The sequence below is a fragment of the Elgaria multicarinata genome, chromosome 19 (genome assembly GCF_023053635.1).
Source record: "Elgaria multicarinata webbii isolate HBS135686 ecotype San Diego chromosome 19, rElgMul1.1.pri, whole genome shotgun sequence".
Taxonomy (NCBI): domain Eukaryota; kingdom Metazoa; phylum Chordata; class Lepidosauria; order Squamata; family Anguidae; genus Elgaria; species Elgaria multicarinata.
In genome coordinates, this window is record NC_086189.1 from 813,864 (window position 1) to 831,269 (window position 17,406).

At 44.8% G+C, this 17,406-nt stretch overlaps 1 protein-coding gene across 1 annotated transcript in view; it reads left to right on the plus strand.

Annotated features, from left to right (window-relative positions):
* The window catches only part of LOC134411230 (maestro heat-like repeat family member 5), a 126,730-nt gene that overhangs the window by 16,153 nt on the left and 93,171 nt on the right, over positions 1-17,406 (plus strand). Inside the window, exon 4 of the mRNA XM_063144944.1 lies at positions 16,855-17,053. Within this exon, the coding sequence (XP_063001014.1) occupies positions 16,855-17,053 (199 nt within the window). The remainder of the gene's footprint in view (positions 1-16,854; positions 17,054-17,406) is intronic.

Below are 17,406 nucleotides of genomic sequence, written 5' to 3' on the forward strand. Positions count from 1 at the left end.
TATGAATTCTTGTAGGACTTCCTTAACTCTTTCTGCCAAAATTGCCATAAATAGCTTATAATCATTATTTAGTAATGATATCGGCCTATAATTCTTGGTCAAGGTCAAGTCCTGTCCTTCTTTCTGTATAAGTGTTCTACAAGCCATCTTCCAAGTACCAGGTATCTCCCCACTATTCAAAATAGAGTTCATTGTAGACTGTAGTGGTTGTAGGAGATCATCCTCAAGGATCTTGTAGTATCAACCTGACAGTCCATCCGGTCCTAGGGATTTCCCCAACTAATCATTCTTTTCGCTGCCACCATCTCAGCTGTTGTTATGGGACCATTCATCATTAATAGTTCTTCCTTTTAAATTTTGGGTAATTTTTGTTTTTCAATGTATTTATCCATTAAATCTGTTGATATATCCTGTCTCTTATGTAAATTTGAATAATATTGATGAAAGACGCTTTGTATGGCCGACCGTATCATCTCTGAATTCCGCTCCATTTTCCTTTATTTTAAATATTGTTCTCTGTTCTCTTTCTTTCTTCAATTTATAAGCCAGGCATTTTCCTGGCTTGTTTGCTGATTCAAAACTTCCTTGTTTCATATAACTTAACTTTTTTCCCATATCCCATATTGTTAACATTGATAATTGTTGTGGAAGCATTTTAATTTGTTGAAGTGCACTTGTCTTTCCAGACGTTTTCCTTAATTCTTCTTCTCTTTTTTTGATCTCATTCAGAATATTTTGTCTTTTCTCTTCCCTTTTTTCCTTAAGTTGACTATTTTGTTGATCAAAATGTCCTCTCGTATAGGCCTTACTTGCGTCCCAGACCATTTGGAGATCTGTTCCTTTGTTCAGATTCATTTCAAAATACTCTTTCAATTTTCTTTTACTGATGTCCACCATATCTTTATCTTGCAGCAAAGTTTCATTTAATCTCCATCTAAATGTTTTACCTTTTCTCCTCTAGACCATAGATATAAGATTGTGATCTGAGAAAGATTTAGGTAAGATTTCTATTTTGCCCACTTTTGTGAAAAATTCCTTAGTTTTCAAGGTCATATCTATTCTTAAGAAGGACTTGTGCCTTTCTGAAAAATAGGTCTACTCCTTTGAGTTGCCATTTCTGCATCTCCACAATCTCTGATGGCCTGGGGTTGCGATGATTTGAGACAATCCCAATCAATTCCTCAAATGATTTGTCACTGGGCTGATCAGGAGCTACTAAACTTCTTTTGAGTCCATATGTCTTTGCTCCACAAAGAGTCAGTCAAAAGGCACGCTTCTGGCTATCATCATCAAGGCCATGAGCAATGAAATACTGGGAATGTCTCTCTGCATAGTGTACCCAGGCCTCCTGGTCAGGATCAAACTCCTTCATAAATCCATAAACAGCCATCTTCAGCCACACTGCTCCTCACAATGTGTGAAGAATCAAAGGAGTGATGTATCCTGTTTATCCTTGTCACCAGTGTAATAGAGGTAGCTTACACCGGTAAAAAGAAAGAATAACTGGCTTACTTCTTCGTACATTGCCATTTGGAGTCCATCTCGAAACCACGCCCAGGAAATCAGGCTTGGAGGAAGCTCAGTTCCAACTACTCTAAGACAAACACTTTTGCTACATTGCCCCTAGGTGCCAACACATAACATATATTACAGTTTCCTTTAAGGTGCAAAGACCAATCTTTGGATAGAATTCAGGAACTGAGATGGCCCAGCTACTCCCTCCTTTCCCACATTCTTTCTTGCTGCAAAGAAAATAGTGTGATTTTGCTTTGATTTGCCCATCCATTGGGGGGGGGGGATAGTCTCTGGAGAAGGTGTAATTCCCAGGGTCCTATATCCCCTTCCGGAGAGCACCATTTCGTAAAGTCTCTTCCAACGCCAGCAATTACAGATGAACGACACTTCTAGTCAGTACTCATGTCCTTGCAAGTTTATTCCCAAGTCCCCATAGATTAATTGGGGTTGTACCTTCTTAGTTGTGACTTCTAGGCTACAAACAGCAACCACATTTTCTTTTCTTTTCTTTCCGCTCCCAGTCTCTTCTGTTGCTTTATTGATGACACTGTTTAATTGAAGAGTGTCATTTCCAAAGGACAGCGGAGTGTTGATCAGAATCCCACCAAGTCCCTTTCCAAGGGCCAGCAGAAGGAGAGTGCAGGTTAATGTGAGGGCCAGAAGGGAAGTTGCAGCTTCTCCTTCATCCGCTCCACATCTCAGGCAGCAGCGTCATTCACAGCAGCTGAGGCCTCAGCCTTGTTCTTGCTCTCCCTGTCTCTCTCCCTGTCCTGCCCTGTCCTTTCCATTACTACTTTTCCGAACAGCACAATAGCTGAAGCTGTTGAGCCATCGAAAACAACAAAGTCCTCTATGGTGAGGAGAGAGGATTTCAGCCATCAAAGGGATGAACCGAGAATACAAACGGAGCCAACCAAATGCTCCCAACCTTTCTTGCATGGTGAACATCGGTCTCACGCCTCTGACAGAGCAAAAACTGAGGCTGCTGCTATGGCGAAAAGAGGTGCAAAGCATGTAAATTCTACTGAATTGACTAACAACCCATTGCACTGAACAAGCTGCAGAGCAAGTTGAACCAAGGAGGACTCTTGTAAACTATTTTGAATCCGTGCACTGATCCTTTGGGCAGAAACCTTGGGATGGTGGAAGACCATGTGACATCCTCCCCTGCTTTGACTGTTCCCAATTGAAAGAGAACGTTTTCCAGGTGCTGAGAAACTCTCGAGGGCTGTGCTATCACGACACCGAGGTGCAAGTCTCTCAGAGATCAGAGGGAGAATAACCTGGAGTCATCCCAGACGTTGCACAAGCTAAGAACTAAAGAAAGTATATCATTAATAGAAGAGGTACACTTTGCATCCTTCTGAAAACGTGCAAGTGATTTCCCGAAATGAGAAAGGATTAGGCTCATTGAACTAAGCAAGCCAGAATAGGATCACTGCTGCCCTGAGAAAACCCCAAACCTTTCTATTCCTCCCAAGAAACACACGAGAGGCCCCCAGTGTGTCACATAATAAGCAGACAATGGATGTGCCCCCCCCCTCTACCGTGTAGCAGCATCTGGCTCCAAGAAAACAAGAGGGTTTTTTCTCATTCTGGGCAAGAGGGGCCCCTTCCCCCCTCTCCAAAGCCCACAGGCCCTCAAAAGGCAAATTTCTCTGCTCACTGGGGCACGTGGGAAGGATATAGTTCTTCTTTGCTCTCTCTACAGCCCAGACAAGGGCCAGTAGGACTTCCTGAGCAACACCCTGAACAAGCGGGATAAACCTAGGCAGGGTGCAGGGCTCCTTGGAGGGGATTTAAACAGAGTTCTGGTCGAGAAGGAAGACAGAGGGTCAGAGACTCTTCATTCTTCTCACCAAGTTAGAAGCTTCTCCATATATGGTGGAACTGCACCCAGAACTGGTTCCAGAATAGCCACATTCCTCTTCTTCTGGGCAACAGAGTCTAGCATCACCATCAGGTTTTTCTCCATCTCCCTCCTAAGCCCTTTCGTTGCATCTCATGGCTTGTTAGAGTGTATGCCTGAGGGCAGGGCCTGCCTTAATTTTAAGATCAGGAAGAGAGGTCCTTCTCATTTGCCCACCCGTGAGAGCAATGAGGTGGGTGTCTGGACTTCCACTCGAAAGACTAAGTCCCCAGCTGCCTTGGTTGAGGAGATGAACTGGATGGTCCTGCACTAGGAAGAGCAAATATATGTGGGTGTGTGGGTGTGTTAGGCCATTATGTGTTTGATTTGTAGTTTCACTGCTGATGTTTTGAAGTATTTTAGTGTTATCAGCTAGCCTAGGATGAATGTCCTTAAAGTTGTATTCAGCTCCTTAATTAGGAGTGTTCTAATTGTTTTAAGAATTTAATGGGAGCCTTAAGCAGTTATAAGTTGTGCCAGGAGCTGGAAAGTTTCTGTTCGGGCAGCATCCTGAGTTATTTTACTATTATTTGACATTTGTATGTGAGTGTGTCGTTTCATATATCTACATTCTTAGCATATTTTACTTTTTACAATTGGTACATTACCTGTTTTATCTATAGATCTGTTTATTTATTCCCTTCTGGGACTACTGCAGTCCTTTGCCAAACGGAAAACAATCCTCCTTGGTGGAGCCGTTTATATACGTTTTATAAAATGTATCGTTCTGTAGGCTTCATGTATTACAGGAAGGATTGGCAAGAGCCTTGAATTGGGAAGTTGAAATTTATTTTATTTTAGAAAAACCTATTTTTGGATACCTTTTACTTGGATTTTAAGTAGGAATTTTTAATAAATAATATTTTTAAATAGAATACTGCCTTTGTATTTACAGGTCTTAACGCTGCAGTAGGGCCTAGTGATACTTGTGTTGTCTGTATGGTTGATATATGTTTGTATAATTGTGAATGTTCATTTTACCACTGAAGAAGACCATAGGTCAAAACGCGTTTGGTATTAGTAAAGTGTTTGTAGGTAAAGCGAGGTTTTCAATACTACAATATTGTGTTTTTATTGGCCTGATATATACCATGTATTTGTTTCCATGGACTTGCGACTGGATCGGCTCTGTTAACTTGGAACCCCCCAACCTAGAATCTTTTCCAAACCAGTGCCAAAGTTTTGTGCCGTTTTGTGCTCCAAACCCCGAGTTTTGTGCCACCACCGACAGCTCTGTTTTGATACTTCAAGCGGGGGTTCGTAGTTAACACACCAAAAAATGAACTTTCTCATAGAACCTATTTATTTATTTCATTTCTACACAGCTCAATAGCCAAAGTTCTCTGGGTGGTTCACAAAAATTGCAAGCCACAAGTAAAGCATAAATAAAAATATACTACCCAATCATTAATGGCTCTAAGAGAGCTAGAAAACAGTTACAATAAGATACCAGACCCAATAAAACAACTGACAAATGCTCCATCACATGTTATCAGTTGCCTGTGGGTTTTTTCCTAATTCGATTAAGCTTCGATTCCCTAGTAATTATATCAATCAACCTTTTTTCCTTTTTCCTTTTTTTTTTTTTTTGGTATATTATACATATCCATATAATTGTCGGTTTGATATTTAGTGTTAGGGGATTGTTTGTATTCATTTTCTTTTCTGTAACACTTTAAATAAAATAAAATATTTTTTTAAAAAAATCTGGTGTCTGGAGGCTATCTAGAAAGAAAGGGGGCAGGGTTACCATGTCTGGAGGCTATCTAGAAAGAAAGGGGGCAGGGTTCCCATGTCTGGAGGCTATCTAGAAAGAAAGGGGGCAGGGTTACCATGTCTGGAGGCTATCTAGAAAGAAAGGGGGCAGGGTTCCCATGTCTGGAGGCTATCTAGAAAGAAAGGGGGCAGGGTTCCCATGTCTGGAGGCTATCTAGAAAGAAAGGGGGCAGGGTTACCATGTCTGGAGGCTATCTAGAAAGAAAGGGGACAGGTTTACCATGTCTGGAGGCTATCTAGAAAGAAAGGGGGCAGGGTTCCCATGTCTGGAGGCTATCTAGAAAGAAAGGGGGGCAGGGTTCTCATGTCTGGAGGCTATCTAGAAGGAAAGGGGGGCAGGGTTCCCATGTCTGGAGGCTATCTAGAAAGAAAGGGGGCAGGGTTCCCATGTCTGGAGGCTATCTAGAAAGAAAGGGGGGCAGGGTTACCATGTCTGGAGGCTATCTAGAAAGAAAGGGGGGCAGGGTTACCATGTCTGGAGGCTATCTAGAAATAAAAGGGGGCAGGGTTACCATGTCTGGAGGCTATCTAGAAAGAAAGGGGGCAGGGTTACCATGTCTGGAGGCTATCTAGAAAGAAAGGGGGGCAGGGTTCCCATGTCTGGAGGCTATCTAGAAAGAAAGGGGGGCAGGGTTACCATGCCTTTCCTTGCTGTGTAGAATTTTACACTCCAAATTGCCCTTCACCATCACTGGGATAGAGACATCCAAGAGACTGAAACTGACTCATGTGCTCAGCGCATTGGCAATGTTATGCTCCTCTGCATGGAATCCGATCACAAGGAAACCTTTTTGTGTGTGGGGGGGGGGGAGACCTCCCCTTCTGGGCACTAATGTACAAAACATCCCTTTACTGTTGGCTAGTATAATCTAGTTAGTACAACACTTCCCTGGATGTGCTCCGGAACTCACTAAGCCCTTCACTACCGCTTTTGGGGTGGGTTTTTAATTACTATTTTATTTTACAAGGTATTTTGTTAAGGTCTGTGGTTTTTTGGCTTTGGGAAAGAAAAGCCAAAGTGCCTTCCTTGTTACTTTTCCCAAGGTCAGAGCTGAAGGAAGGGGCCCTTGGCAACAGGGCTCAGAAACTCCCCTAGCAGCTGGACAGACTATGGTGGGTCAGGAGGTTCATCCTGACTGGTGGCAGTCTATCAGAAATTCTTTTCTGCTGGGGAACTTAGGTAAAGAAGGGGTCCACCGGGGGGGGGGGGAATCATCCCTCTCCCATCCAAACATACGAAGACCATCAGAGCTCAAGTAGACCGAGTAAAGCTCCACCAAGACCAAAGCCCTCTTATACTCCTTCCTGCCAAGGAGGAGCCAATAGCAAACCTAAGAAGGCTCGGTCAATCCAGAGCCAGAAGGTTCTTCACCACCAGGATGCTGCAGTTATGTGGTTCACCACAAGCAAAAAAATGGTCAGTACAGTTCCTGGAAACCCTCTGAGCATATTCTCTGTTTTGGCATCTGCAAAAGAACCTCTCTGTGGCTGTCACAGAACCCCTGAATGTTGTAGAGATTTCAGGGACATATTCTAGGTGACATTGTCCACATAGGTCAGCACCCTCTCTGAACTGAGAGATGTCAAAGAGCAATACATAAATTCTCCGTAGCTGTGCATTGTCAAGGATGTTTACTAGAGTCATCAAGCCACCTTTGAGGGTTCCAGAGTAAATAGTTTGGCTTTGGCAAGTCTCCAGAGTCGTCTCCAGTTTCACTGTTGTGCAACATCTATGACTGTGGGGCATGCATCAGTTTGGGTTTAGGAAACCGTAGAGGCAAGATTGTGGCAAGAAACCAGAATGATCCATGTATGAATTTCTCAATCCGGGCTAGAAAACCAGAGGGGCTGGGGAGATCTTGCTCTTCACAGTTGTAGCCTTCCTAAACCCTACTTGTAACTGCAGCTGAACTCCAGATAATTCAGGAACGTAGCACCAGATAAGACCAAAATATTCAGCATTGGGTTAAATTATGAATATCTCAAGCTGTATGATCTTTCTCCATAAACATGCAAACCTGTGCAAGTTCAGTTGTCAGTTGGTTCCATTGACTTCAGTAGGACTTAGCTATTCCCTCCATGTTCTGTAGGACCATATCTCTTGGGTGCTCTGAAAGCATTCGTGAACATAACCGCCAGCTGTGCAATATGGAGGTGGTAGCCTGAAGTTAAATATTTTACACAAAGCTCCTGATGGGATAGAACACATCTGAGTCGTGGCTCAGCTTCCAGGCCCATGCAATGGAGCATGTGAAGAATTCCTTTAAGCCTCTGCATTTCCACCACCATCAAGCAACTCTAAACGTCTGGAAAGAGTCATTAGGGCTTGCAGAAGAAATAATAATGACTTTCAGATAACCTTGAGCCTTGGCACCTCTCTGTTTGACGTTTAGGATTTATTGATTTATTGATTTATTGATTTATTTCATTTTTATACCGCCCAAAAGCCTAAGCTCTCTGGGAGGTTCACAAAAATTAAAACCATGAAGAGCATAAAAACAATCAACAAATTTAAAACACAAATACAAAATACAGTATAAAAAGCACAACCAGAATAAAACCACACAGCAAAATTAATATAGGTTAAAATATCAGATGAAAACAGCAAAGTTTAAATTTAAGTTAAATTAGGTGTTAAAATGCTGAGAAAATAAAAAGGTCTTCAGTTGGCGACAGAAGGAAAACAATGTAGGTGCCAAGCAAACCTCTCTGGGGAGTTCATTCCACAACCGGGGGGCCACAGCAGAGAAAGCCCTCTTCCTAGTAGCCACCTGCCTGGAATTTATACATATTTATACATAGAGAATTTATACATATGCAAATATTTCTTGATGTGAAACCTCCGTAAAAACATATTTAGCAACATTAGTTTTTCAGCTTACAGTTTTAAAAGATATGAGCCATGGAGGCTTACAGACTGGTAGCAATCCAGTACACAGTGATGCCTCTTTCAGCCTCCCCAAATTTGAAATTGCCATGATTCCACATTTGCATTTTAGAAGCAGGCCAGAGTTGCCAACCTTCTAATCCAGCTGGACCAGAACATTGGTGTTTAAAAGAATGAACAGGTGTTGGTTTATATAATGGAACAAACAGTAACTGAGAAGCAGTAATAAGTAATGGCTCTAAAACCCTAGATCTACACTACTGCTTTATAGGAGTATTGAAGTGGACTGATTACTGTTGGGGCAAAATCCACATTCCATAGACCGCTTTCATAGTGTTATTTCCTGCTTTTCATTCCACATTCAAAAAGATTTGACACACGGTGTCACTCCAGCCACAGGAGTGCAGAACCCCTGGCCCATTGAGCCCCCTGGAGGGTTCCCCCTGTTATCTCCAGTCTGAGATCAGAGATAACAGCCAGGATTCCCTGGCATGCTGCTCTCCCTTCTATTGGGAGGGAGGAATGGATGGGTGGATAGATAGGCCATCAGAGCATGTGAAAAGTGCTTCTCCTTCAAGTAACCAGAGGGGTACAGCAACAAGAGGGCAAATAGGGGTGAGCCACTGGTCGGAAGGCTTCCCTTCCCTCATCTTGTCTCCAGAGCCTCCCCCTGTTTTTCATAAGAACTTGCCTTATACTGGATCCGACCATCTGGCCCAGCATTGTTGACACTGGCTGGCAGCATCTCTCCAGGGTTTAAGGCATGAATTTCTCCTGCCCTTCCTGGAAATGACAGGAATTCAACCTGGATCCTTCTGCACGGGAAGCAGGTGCTCCACCACTGAGCCACAGCCCCTCTTTAATGCCACTCCTCTGCTCTTCTTGCTGCTCTCACTCCCTCTTTATTAGTCCCGCTCTCAACCCACACACTACGGCTCCTTCCTCTCTCAAATTGATCTCAGTGCCCTCTGCCCATTGAAATGACATGACCCGTCAGACCAGTGCAGCCCTGGGCACATAGGGGGCATATCTGGTCCCAAGGAGGAAGTTGAGGTGTGAACCGGGACTGACGTGTTGGGAGACGTGCAGCTCGGCCTGGAACTTGTGGCCAAAGCCCTCCGGGCAGCAGACGCAACCTTCGATTTAAGTGAGTTCATATTTATTAGCCAAGCTGCAGATAAAACCCTGTGAAGACAGCCCCAATAAGGAGTTTGAGGGCAAAGCCTGAGGTTAAGAAGAGGCCCTTTCAGCCCCAATGGGCGAGAGAGGAAGGAGAGGCGTGGGAAAATGCAGTTCCCCTGCTTCCTGAGATGGCACAGATTCCCCCGGCTATGCTAATGTTTACTAAATAGGGGTGTGTGTGTGTGTGTGTGTGTGTGTGTGTGTGTGCGTGTGTGTGTCTGAAATTATCATTATTATTATTGGGTAGAAAACTTAAAATCATTTTACTATATGCCTTAAGCAGGCCTGGTCTAGGCAGGCAGCTGCTGCTGAGTGTCCAGAGGCTCAGAGGGGCCAGTCCTTGACCCCAAGCCTGCTGTCGCAGCTGCTGCCATCTTCCTTCTCCTCCTCTGCACCCACCTGGGCAGCCCTAGGGAGTCCCATGTGGCTCAACCTGCAGGCCCCACGGTACCACATTTCAAAGGATTGTAAGACATTTTGAATAGCACTGATCTGAACCAATCAGACACTGCCTTTAGGGCAGACTTGGCCAATGAGGGTACAGAGTGTTTGTTATATCATCCCTGGGCCCTAATTGGCTGAGTCATACCCAAAGGTGCATCTGATTGGTTCAGACCCTCGCGATTACACAGAAAGCAACCTCTAAAATTCAAGAACCTATGAAAAATAAAATTACACCACTAATCAACGCATTACAAATCCGTTCTTTGACTGAGGCTATCCAAACTTTTACAATGGTTATGAATGAAGAATTTTCCGATGGGATTATAAATTCTGGCAGAATCTTTTCTATTTTTTTTCCCTGTAAAAATGCTGACCGAGAGTCTACAAACACAAGATATTCCCCTGAAAAGAGAGGACATGGAACATTTTTCTACATGTGTCACTGGCTTTATCATATCTAGGAGGGGCCTGGATAACTGGTTAACTGAAAATGGTGGCTGGCTGAGTATTTTAAGATGCAGCGATGGTTATTTTAATATTGTATTGATTTTATATTCCCTTTTTTTTAATACTATTTTTATTGATTTTCAAGTAAGGACAAATACAATAAACACACATAGGTTGTCTGAGCTGGGAGTTGGAGGTACTGCGTTGCAGTGGTTCCACTCCTACTTGGATGGCCGATTCCAGAAGGTGGTGCTGGGGGATTATTGCTCTGTGCCGTGGCACCTAAGCCACGGGGTTCCACAGGGCTCTATCTTATCCCCTATGCTGTTTAACATATACATGAAGCCGCTGGGGGAGGTTATCCGGAGATGTGGACTGAGGTGTCATCAATATGCGGATGACACCCAGCTCTACATTTCCTTTTCATCAAACCCAGGTGAGGCAGTGGCTGTTCTGAACCAGTGCCTGGGCATGGTAATGGACTGGATGAGGGCTAATAAACTGAAACTCAATCCAGACAAGACGGAGGTACTGTTAGCGGGTGGTTCTTCTGTCCAGCGAGGTGATGTTTGCCCTGTCCTGGACGGGGTTGCACTCCCCCTAAAGGATCGGGTCCGTAGTTTGGGGGTGCTCTTGGATCCAGAACTGTCACTTGAGGCACAGGTGAACTCAGTGGCAAAGAGCACCTTTTACCAGCTTAGGCTGATATAGCTGCGCCCTTATCTGGACAGAGATAGCTTAGCTACGGTTATCCATGCTCTGATAACCTCTCGTTTGGATTACTGCAATGCGTTATACGTGGGGCTGCCTTTGAAAACGGTCCGGAAACTTCAACTGGTGCAAAACAGGGCAGCACGCTTACTAACAGGGACTGGCCGACGAGACCATATTACGCCAGTCCTTTTCCAGCTTCATTGGCTGCCAGTCCAGGTCCGGGCCCGATTCAAAGTGCTGGTATTAACATTTAAAGCCCTAAACGGCTTGGGGCCAGGTTATCTGAAGGAACGCCTCCTCCCATATGTACTTGCCCGGACCCTAAGGTCATCCTCAGGGGTCCTTCTCCGTGAGCCTCTGCCAAAGGAAGTGAGGCAGGTGGCTACCAGGAGGAGGGCCTTCTCTGCTGTGGCACCCCGGCTGTGGAATGAGCTCCCTAAGGAGGTTCGCTTGGCACCTACATTTTATGGTTTTAGACGCCAGGTGAAGACCTTTTTATTCTCCCAACATTTTAACAATCTATAAATTTTAAATAACATGGTTTTAAATTTGTAATTTTGCATTGCTGCTGTTTTTATCTGGTTGAGTTTTTATATTGTATTTTATATTATGGTTTTATACTGTTGTTTTATACTTTGAATGCTTTTAATTTTTGTGAACCGCCCAGAGAGCTCCGGCTATTGGGCGGTATAGAAATGTAATAAATAAATAAATAAATAAATAAATAATAAAAGAAAACACTCAACAACAATATAAATGTTCCCACAGCACCACTATAAAAAAGCACGGGTGTTCATTCCTTCAATAAGCACTTGGTACAGAAAAAGATGCAGGTTAAGTTAGAACCTCTGACCAAAAGGATTCCTGAGTCATTGGGGGTCTAGGTTCGCCAGGATTCATATTAATAAATGTGAAAAAGTCCAGCCAGTTTTCCACAAATGTGTCTGCTGTTATTTCTCCTCTTGCTAACCTGCTATGTTGTGTCAATTTATCATTTAACGCTAGTTTCCAAATCTTATCAAACCAGCGTTGATGGTCAAAAGGTCTGTCGCTTTTCCAGAATTGGGCAATTTCCCACCTGGCTGCAACCAGCAAATGGGTGACCAAGGCTTTGGGAATAATTTTTCTATTGGCATTCCTAAAAATAGAAAGTAGAGCCAGTGCTGGGTCAGTTTCTACTTCAACATGAATAATGTTTGTAATGGTTTGGAAAACCCTCGACCAAAAAGTTTTGACCTGTTGACATTCCCACCAAAGATGAATATAAGTGCCAGGAACGGAGCAACCACGCCAACAGTGCGGGGATATATTAGCACTAATATGGTGCAGTCTAACAGGGGTGATATACCACCTGTGAGTGATTTTCAGAGTGAGCTCTTTAACTTTTGCTGATATTGTTTTATAGGGTGCTGATTGCCACAAGCTTTTCCATTCACCTTCAGTGAAACTGGTGCACAGGTCATGTTCCCAAATCATTTTTAACCCTCCCTTATCTGGGAATTAACAATTCAATATCATGTGATATATATCAGAAGCTCCCCCTTTAACCTTTCTAGAATAAGTCAGGCAAGCTTTCTCAAATATAGTAAGCGAGCGTGGAATGTTATGGAATCGATATAGAGCATTTGCAAAAGAGACTATTTGTAGTTTTTGGAGCCAGGGACAAGGGAGTGGGCTCAGTTTTGCCTCTAATTGTTGCATTGATATGATTTTTCCTTGTATAAAGAGATCACGAATATGGAAAAAACCTTTTTCTTCCCAGCCTGCAAATTGTCTGTACTTAAATTGATCTCTGAATCGGGGGTGGTCTAAAATCGGGGTTAGGGGAGAAGGGGATGGTGCAAACCATTTTGCCCACTTTGCCCATACCTTTAAATTTGCTTTCAAAAATGGGTTATTAATTATTTGAATATGTTTTTTCAATGTTGGAAGGAATGGGATCGCCCTGATCGTAGGGATGCAGGGGGCGCTTTCAATTGACACCCACGGGATTGCTGTCTCATTTCTAATTATTTTGAGTAGTTGCCTCAATTGAAAAGCATCATGGTACAGCCTAAGATTTGGGACACCAACCCCCCCTAGTTTAGTTGGTCGGAATAGTGTCGCTTGATTGACCCGGATGCGTTTGCCCCCTCCACTGACTGTGGATAGAGCTTGTTGCCAACGTTTGAACTCATTTCCAGGAATCTCTACTGGCAGGGTATGAAATAAAAAAGACAGTTTAGGCAACAAAGTCATTTTCAGGGCTGCATTCCTCCCTAGCCAAGATAATTTAAGTTTCTTCCACAGTGTCATATCTTTTCTTAGAGCATTCCATAAAGGATCAAAATTGCGTATACACAGTTGTTTGATTTCCTTAGTGATCTGAATGCCTAAGTATTTTAAACTGCCAAATCTTAAAGTGACTTTGGAAATTCGTTGAATATTGCGAATGGCCTGATTGGCTAACAAGCAATAAAGTTATGAATATTTTTCTGTTCAGCCAAAGGGATATTAAACACAGAGCAAATCAGATTTGTCATAATTGACCTCCAGACCAGCAACTTCCTTGAAGGTATGTATGTTTACTGTATGAAGGATTCCCCTCTGCTGCTGCTGCTGGAGGTGTACAAATTGTGCATGGACTACAAAATCTACCACGAAGCCCAAGCCAGGCTCCTTGCATTCCAAGCATGCATTTCAGAAGTAAGCAGAAGCTTAATTCACTTGATGAAGCTTTCAAAAATACCCAAGTCTTTAACAGCTGAGGCAGATTCTGGTGCCTCTGCTTTGTATATTGTTGTGAAAGCTGCAGGTGTTCGATGGGCTGAGTGCCATGCTGCTTCTCTCTTAAATTCTACCAGCGCTCTAAGACAATTTGGCTTCTGTGGTGAGAGGATCCTCGAAACTACAGATGGTTGCTTTTTAAATAATTATTGGTCGCATTGATACCCTGCTGTCGGTGCCCCTCCCGATCCCACCCATGAGGCAGGTTAGGCTGAGAGTCCGCGCCAGGCCCAGCGCCACCCTGTAAGCTTCATGGCCAAATGCGGACTTGAACCTGATTCTCCCTAGTCCCAGTCTAACACTGTAACCACTACACTATGCTGCCTCTCAGTGGGAGAAGAGACACCCCAGAGTGAACCTCACCCGTTTCCCCTTTCTTCTTCAATGAATGAAAGCCTGTAGGAGAAACCAAGCGATCTGGCACATGGCAGAATATTCCTTGAGTGATCAAACTATGAGTCCAATTTATAAAAGGTTTATTATTAAGGTTTAAGATGAGGAAGTGGGAGAAAGAAGAAAGCATATATAGAAGTTTGTTTGAAGAAATGTGTAGTAAATGAGTTATGGTGAAGATTTTTGTGTTTGATTCAGATACATTTGTTAATGTTCGATAATTGGTTTGATTTTATCATCTTTATTTTTTGCAACAGGCCCGTTCCTCTTCTTAGCCTCTTAGGCCTTTCGTTACTCCAATTCCAGCCCTGTCTGGGATGGGGGGGGGGGGGAATCAACCAGTTAGGCGAAGCTGCTGCTGCTGCTGCTGAGTCGCATGTTTGTCCTGCGCTTAGGGAGAGGAATGAGGCAGGCAGGACAAGAGGCGTGCATTGGCGCAATCTTTGTTCCCGACAGATACATCCACCAGGAGGAGGTCCTGCATACATTACATGGGGTAAAACATGGGCCACGATCCTATTCTTTGGGATCCAGCGGAGGGATTCCTAAAGGGAGAGGCATTGACCCTGTTTCGCCGGCATGCTAAACCACGGTGGTTAAGCATTTTGAGGTAAACATCATGGCTTAGCATGTTGTGTGAACCATTCCTAACCATGGTGGCTATGGAACCACGGTTTAAACACGCACTCACCACTTGCTGCAAGAGGGTCGACGGCCTAACCGTGGCTTCGCATGTCCTCTGAACAGGCCCGAAGTCTACTGAGCCTGTTTCCTTAGTTGTGTTCTTTTGATCGTGAGTTTAATTTCACCAGATGAAGAACAGTTAACACCCACACACCACACCTTTCCTGGTGTGTACAACTCCTCATTTCCTAAACCTCTGTTGCGGAGGGTGGCTGTTCGTGCAAGTTGCCTCAATATGTCCCTGGCCTGAAGTCCGGGTGGTGGGCAGGAGTGTTCTGCAGCCCGCCTCGCTTACTCCAGGTGGTCTTTCCACAGCTTCCAGCCACACGTGATGTGCCGCCTCCCATCCTCCCCAGGCCCTGGGTGGAGTCACAGGCTTCATGTCTCCTGGAAGTGATGCTGCCGCAATGCAGGACCCAGGACGAGTTAGGAAAACGCCTTCAGCTTTTTGCAGCTACCAACATTGCTCTTCCTCACGGCAAGGACCATTTTGTGTGTGTGTTTCCTGTGGGTGGGTGTTGCCCACGTAGCCTAGTCGCTGGATTTACATTTGTGGATTTTAACTGGAGCTTAACGTCAGCCAGGGTGTCGTTTTCAGTGCCTGGCCTCAGGCGGCCCTTAAAGGCAAGCTAGGGTTAAAGAAGTCTTTAGCTGCCAAATTTGGGCTCCTTTTAAGTGTAATAGAACTTAATAATAATAATAATAATAATAGACTGTGGCACAGAAATGGGATAGGAAACCAACAGAAATTTGGCAGAGCAGTAAGTAGTTTGCAAGTGCATTGAAAGGCCCGTGCCTTTCGACAGAAGGCCAAGCCTTCTACCTCTGCAGTCCCTGTCCTCTGTGTTCATCACTTGGGGAAGGGAAGGGACTGGGGCCACCAGTTGCTGATCAGCCTGACGTGGTTTATTTGTTTAAAACATTTGGTCTAGACTGATTCCAAGATGGTTTACAAATTTTTAGAAATTAGGAATGCATTAAAACAGTGAAGTGCTTAAATAAACTGGCACATGAAAAGGAGCACACTTGGGCAAGTTAGCTCTTGGGTACGTGAAGAGGTTTACACCTGGCATCTGAAAGGAAAGCAGCATGGATGCCAGTGGTACATTTTATTTATTTATTTATTTATTTATTTATTTATTTATTTATTACACTTATATACCGCTCCCATAGCCAGGGCACTCTGGGCGGTTTATAGAAATTCTAAAATTGAGGTAAAAACAAGTATACAAAATTTAAAACTCTAAAGCACAGTACATACACACATAAAGCATTAAAAACCGATTAAAACTAAACATGTGGGTCATTAGGATGTGCCGCCATATGCCTGGGCAAAGAGGAAAGTCTTAACCTGGCGCTGGAAATAGAGCAGCGTTGGTGCCAGGCGAGCCTCGTCAGGGAGATCATTCCACAGTCTGGGGGCCACCACCGAAAAGGCCCTGTCCCTCGTTGCCACACTGCTTGGGCACAGCCACTGAAGTGGCCGTCTCTGTCCTCGCTGCCCAATGTGCTTCTGGCCAGGGTGGCGCTCAGAGGAGGAGCAGGAGGAGGAGGAGGAGGAGGAGGAGGGGCCTGGGTGGCAGGTCGATGCGGCTGACCTCTGAGTCCCCGTTTGCTCCTTCCCCAAGGCTCTCGCCTCTGAACGGCTGATGGCGCCACGTCTTCAGCAGCGGCCCTGTCTTTTTTCCTTACTGTTTTTTGTGCTCCTTTTGTACATTGGGCCAGATCTGAAGAAGCTAAGTGCCCTCAGCTCTGCCTTGAAGGATTCTTCTGTCTTAATTGATCGTGCCATTTTAAGCAGTTACACTGTTGAGAATTTCCAGAATGAGCGCAGAAGAATTCTGGAACAGCTGCAGGAGAGACGCGCTTTTTCCGTGGCACGGGGAGTGGCAGAACTTGCAGAGTTGCCTGTGGACAACGTTGTTATCCAAGAGGTGTGCTGTAGTCCGTGTGGGTCCAAGGAATGTCTGGACACATGTTTGGAGCCGCCTGGGGCGGGCGCTCCAGAAAGCATAGGAATTTCCCCGAGCATCTTGCCTGTCCGTTTGGCATGGGGTCAGGGTGGGGTGGGGGTTCTCCCAGGCGGCAGGTGCTTCAGGATTGGCCTCCCCCCGTCCTTCCCCTTGGTGCTCTGCAGGAGCTGGGCTGTTCCTTCGGTGAGATCTCCGCCCATGATTCTGAGAAGCTGCTTCGGGTGATCCTGTCCTCCCAGCAGCCAGACAGGGGCAAGAAGACCCAGGCCTTCCTCACCACCCAGGGGCTGGAGCCAGAGATGGTGGCGGAGCTCGTGGCTGAGGAAATCACCCGAGAAGTGCTGGCGCCTTTGCAAGGAAAAGGTGTGTATGGGCGAGTGGGGGCTCCAGTTCATAGGCCCATAGAATAGTCGAGTTGGAAGGGGCCTGTAAGGTCATCAAGTCCAACCCCCTGCTCAATGCAGGAGCCCACCTTAAAGCATCTCTGGCAGAGGGTTCTCACTGCTGTTGGTCTGTTTGCTCCGTTCCAGGCAGTTGATCTCCAAACTCTGGGAGTCTGGCTGACATTGTGCCTCTTGATACCAACCAAAACATTGTAGTGGCCCTTTCTCGATGCTGCGTTACGTTGTCAGCTCACGTTCAGGCTGCCATCCACTGTGACTGCCTGCACCCCATCCCACCCTCTTTACATCATCACCACCACCACCATCATCCAA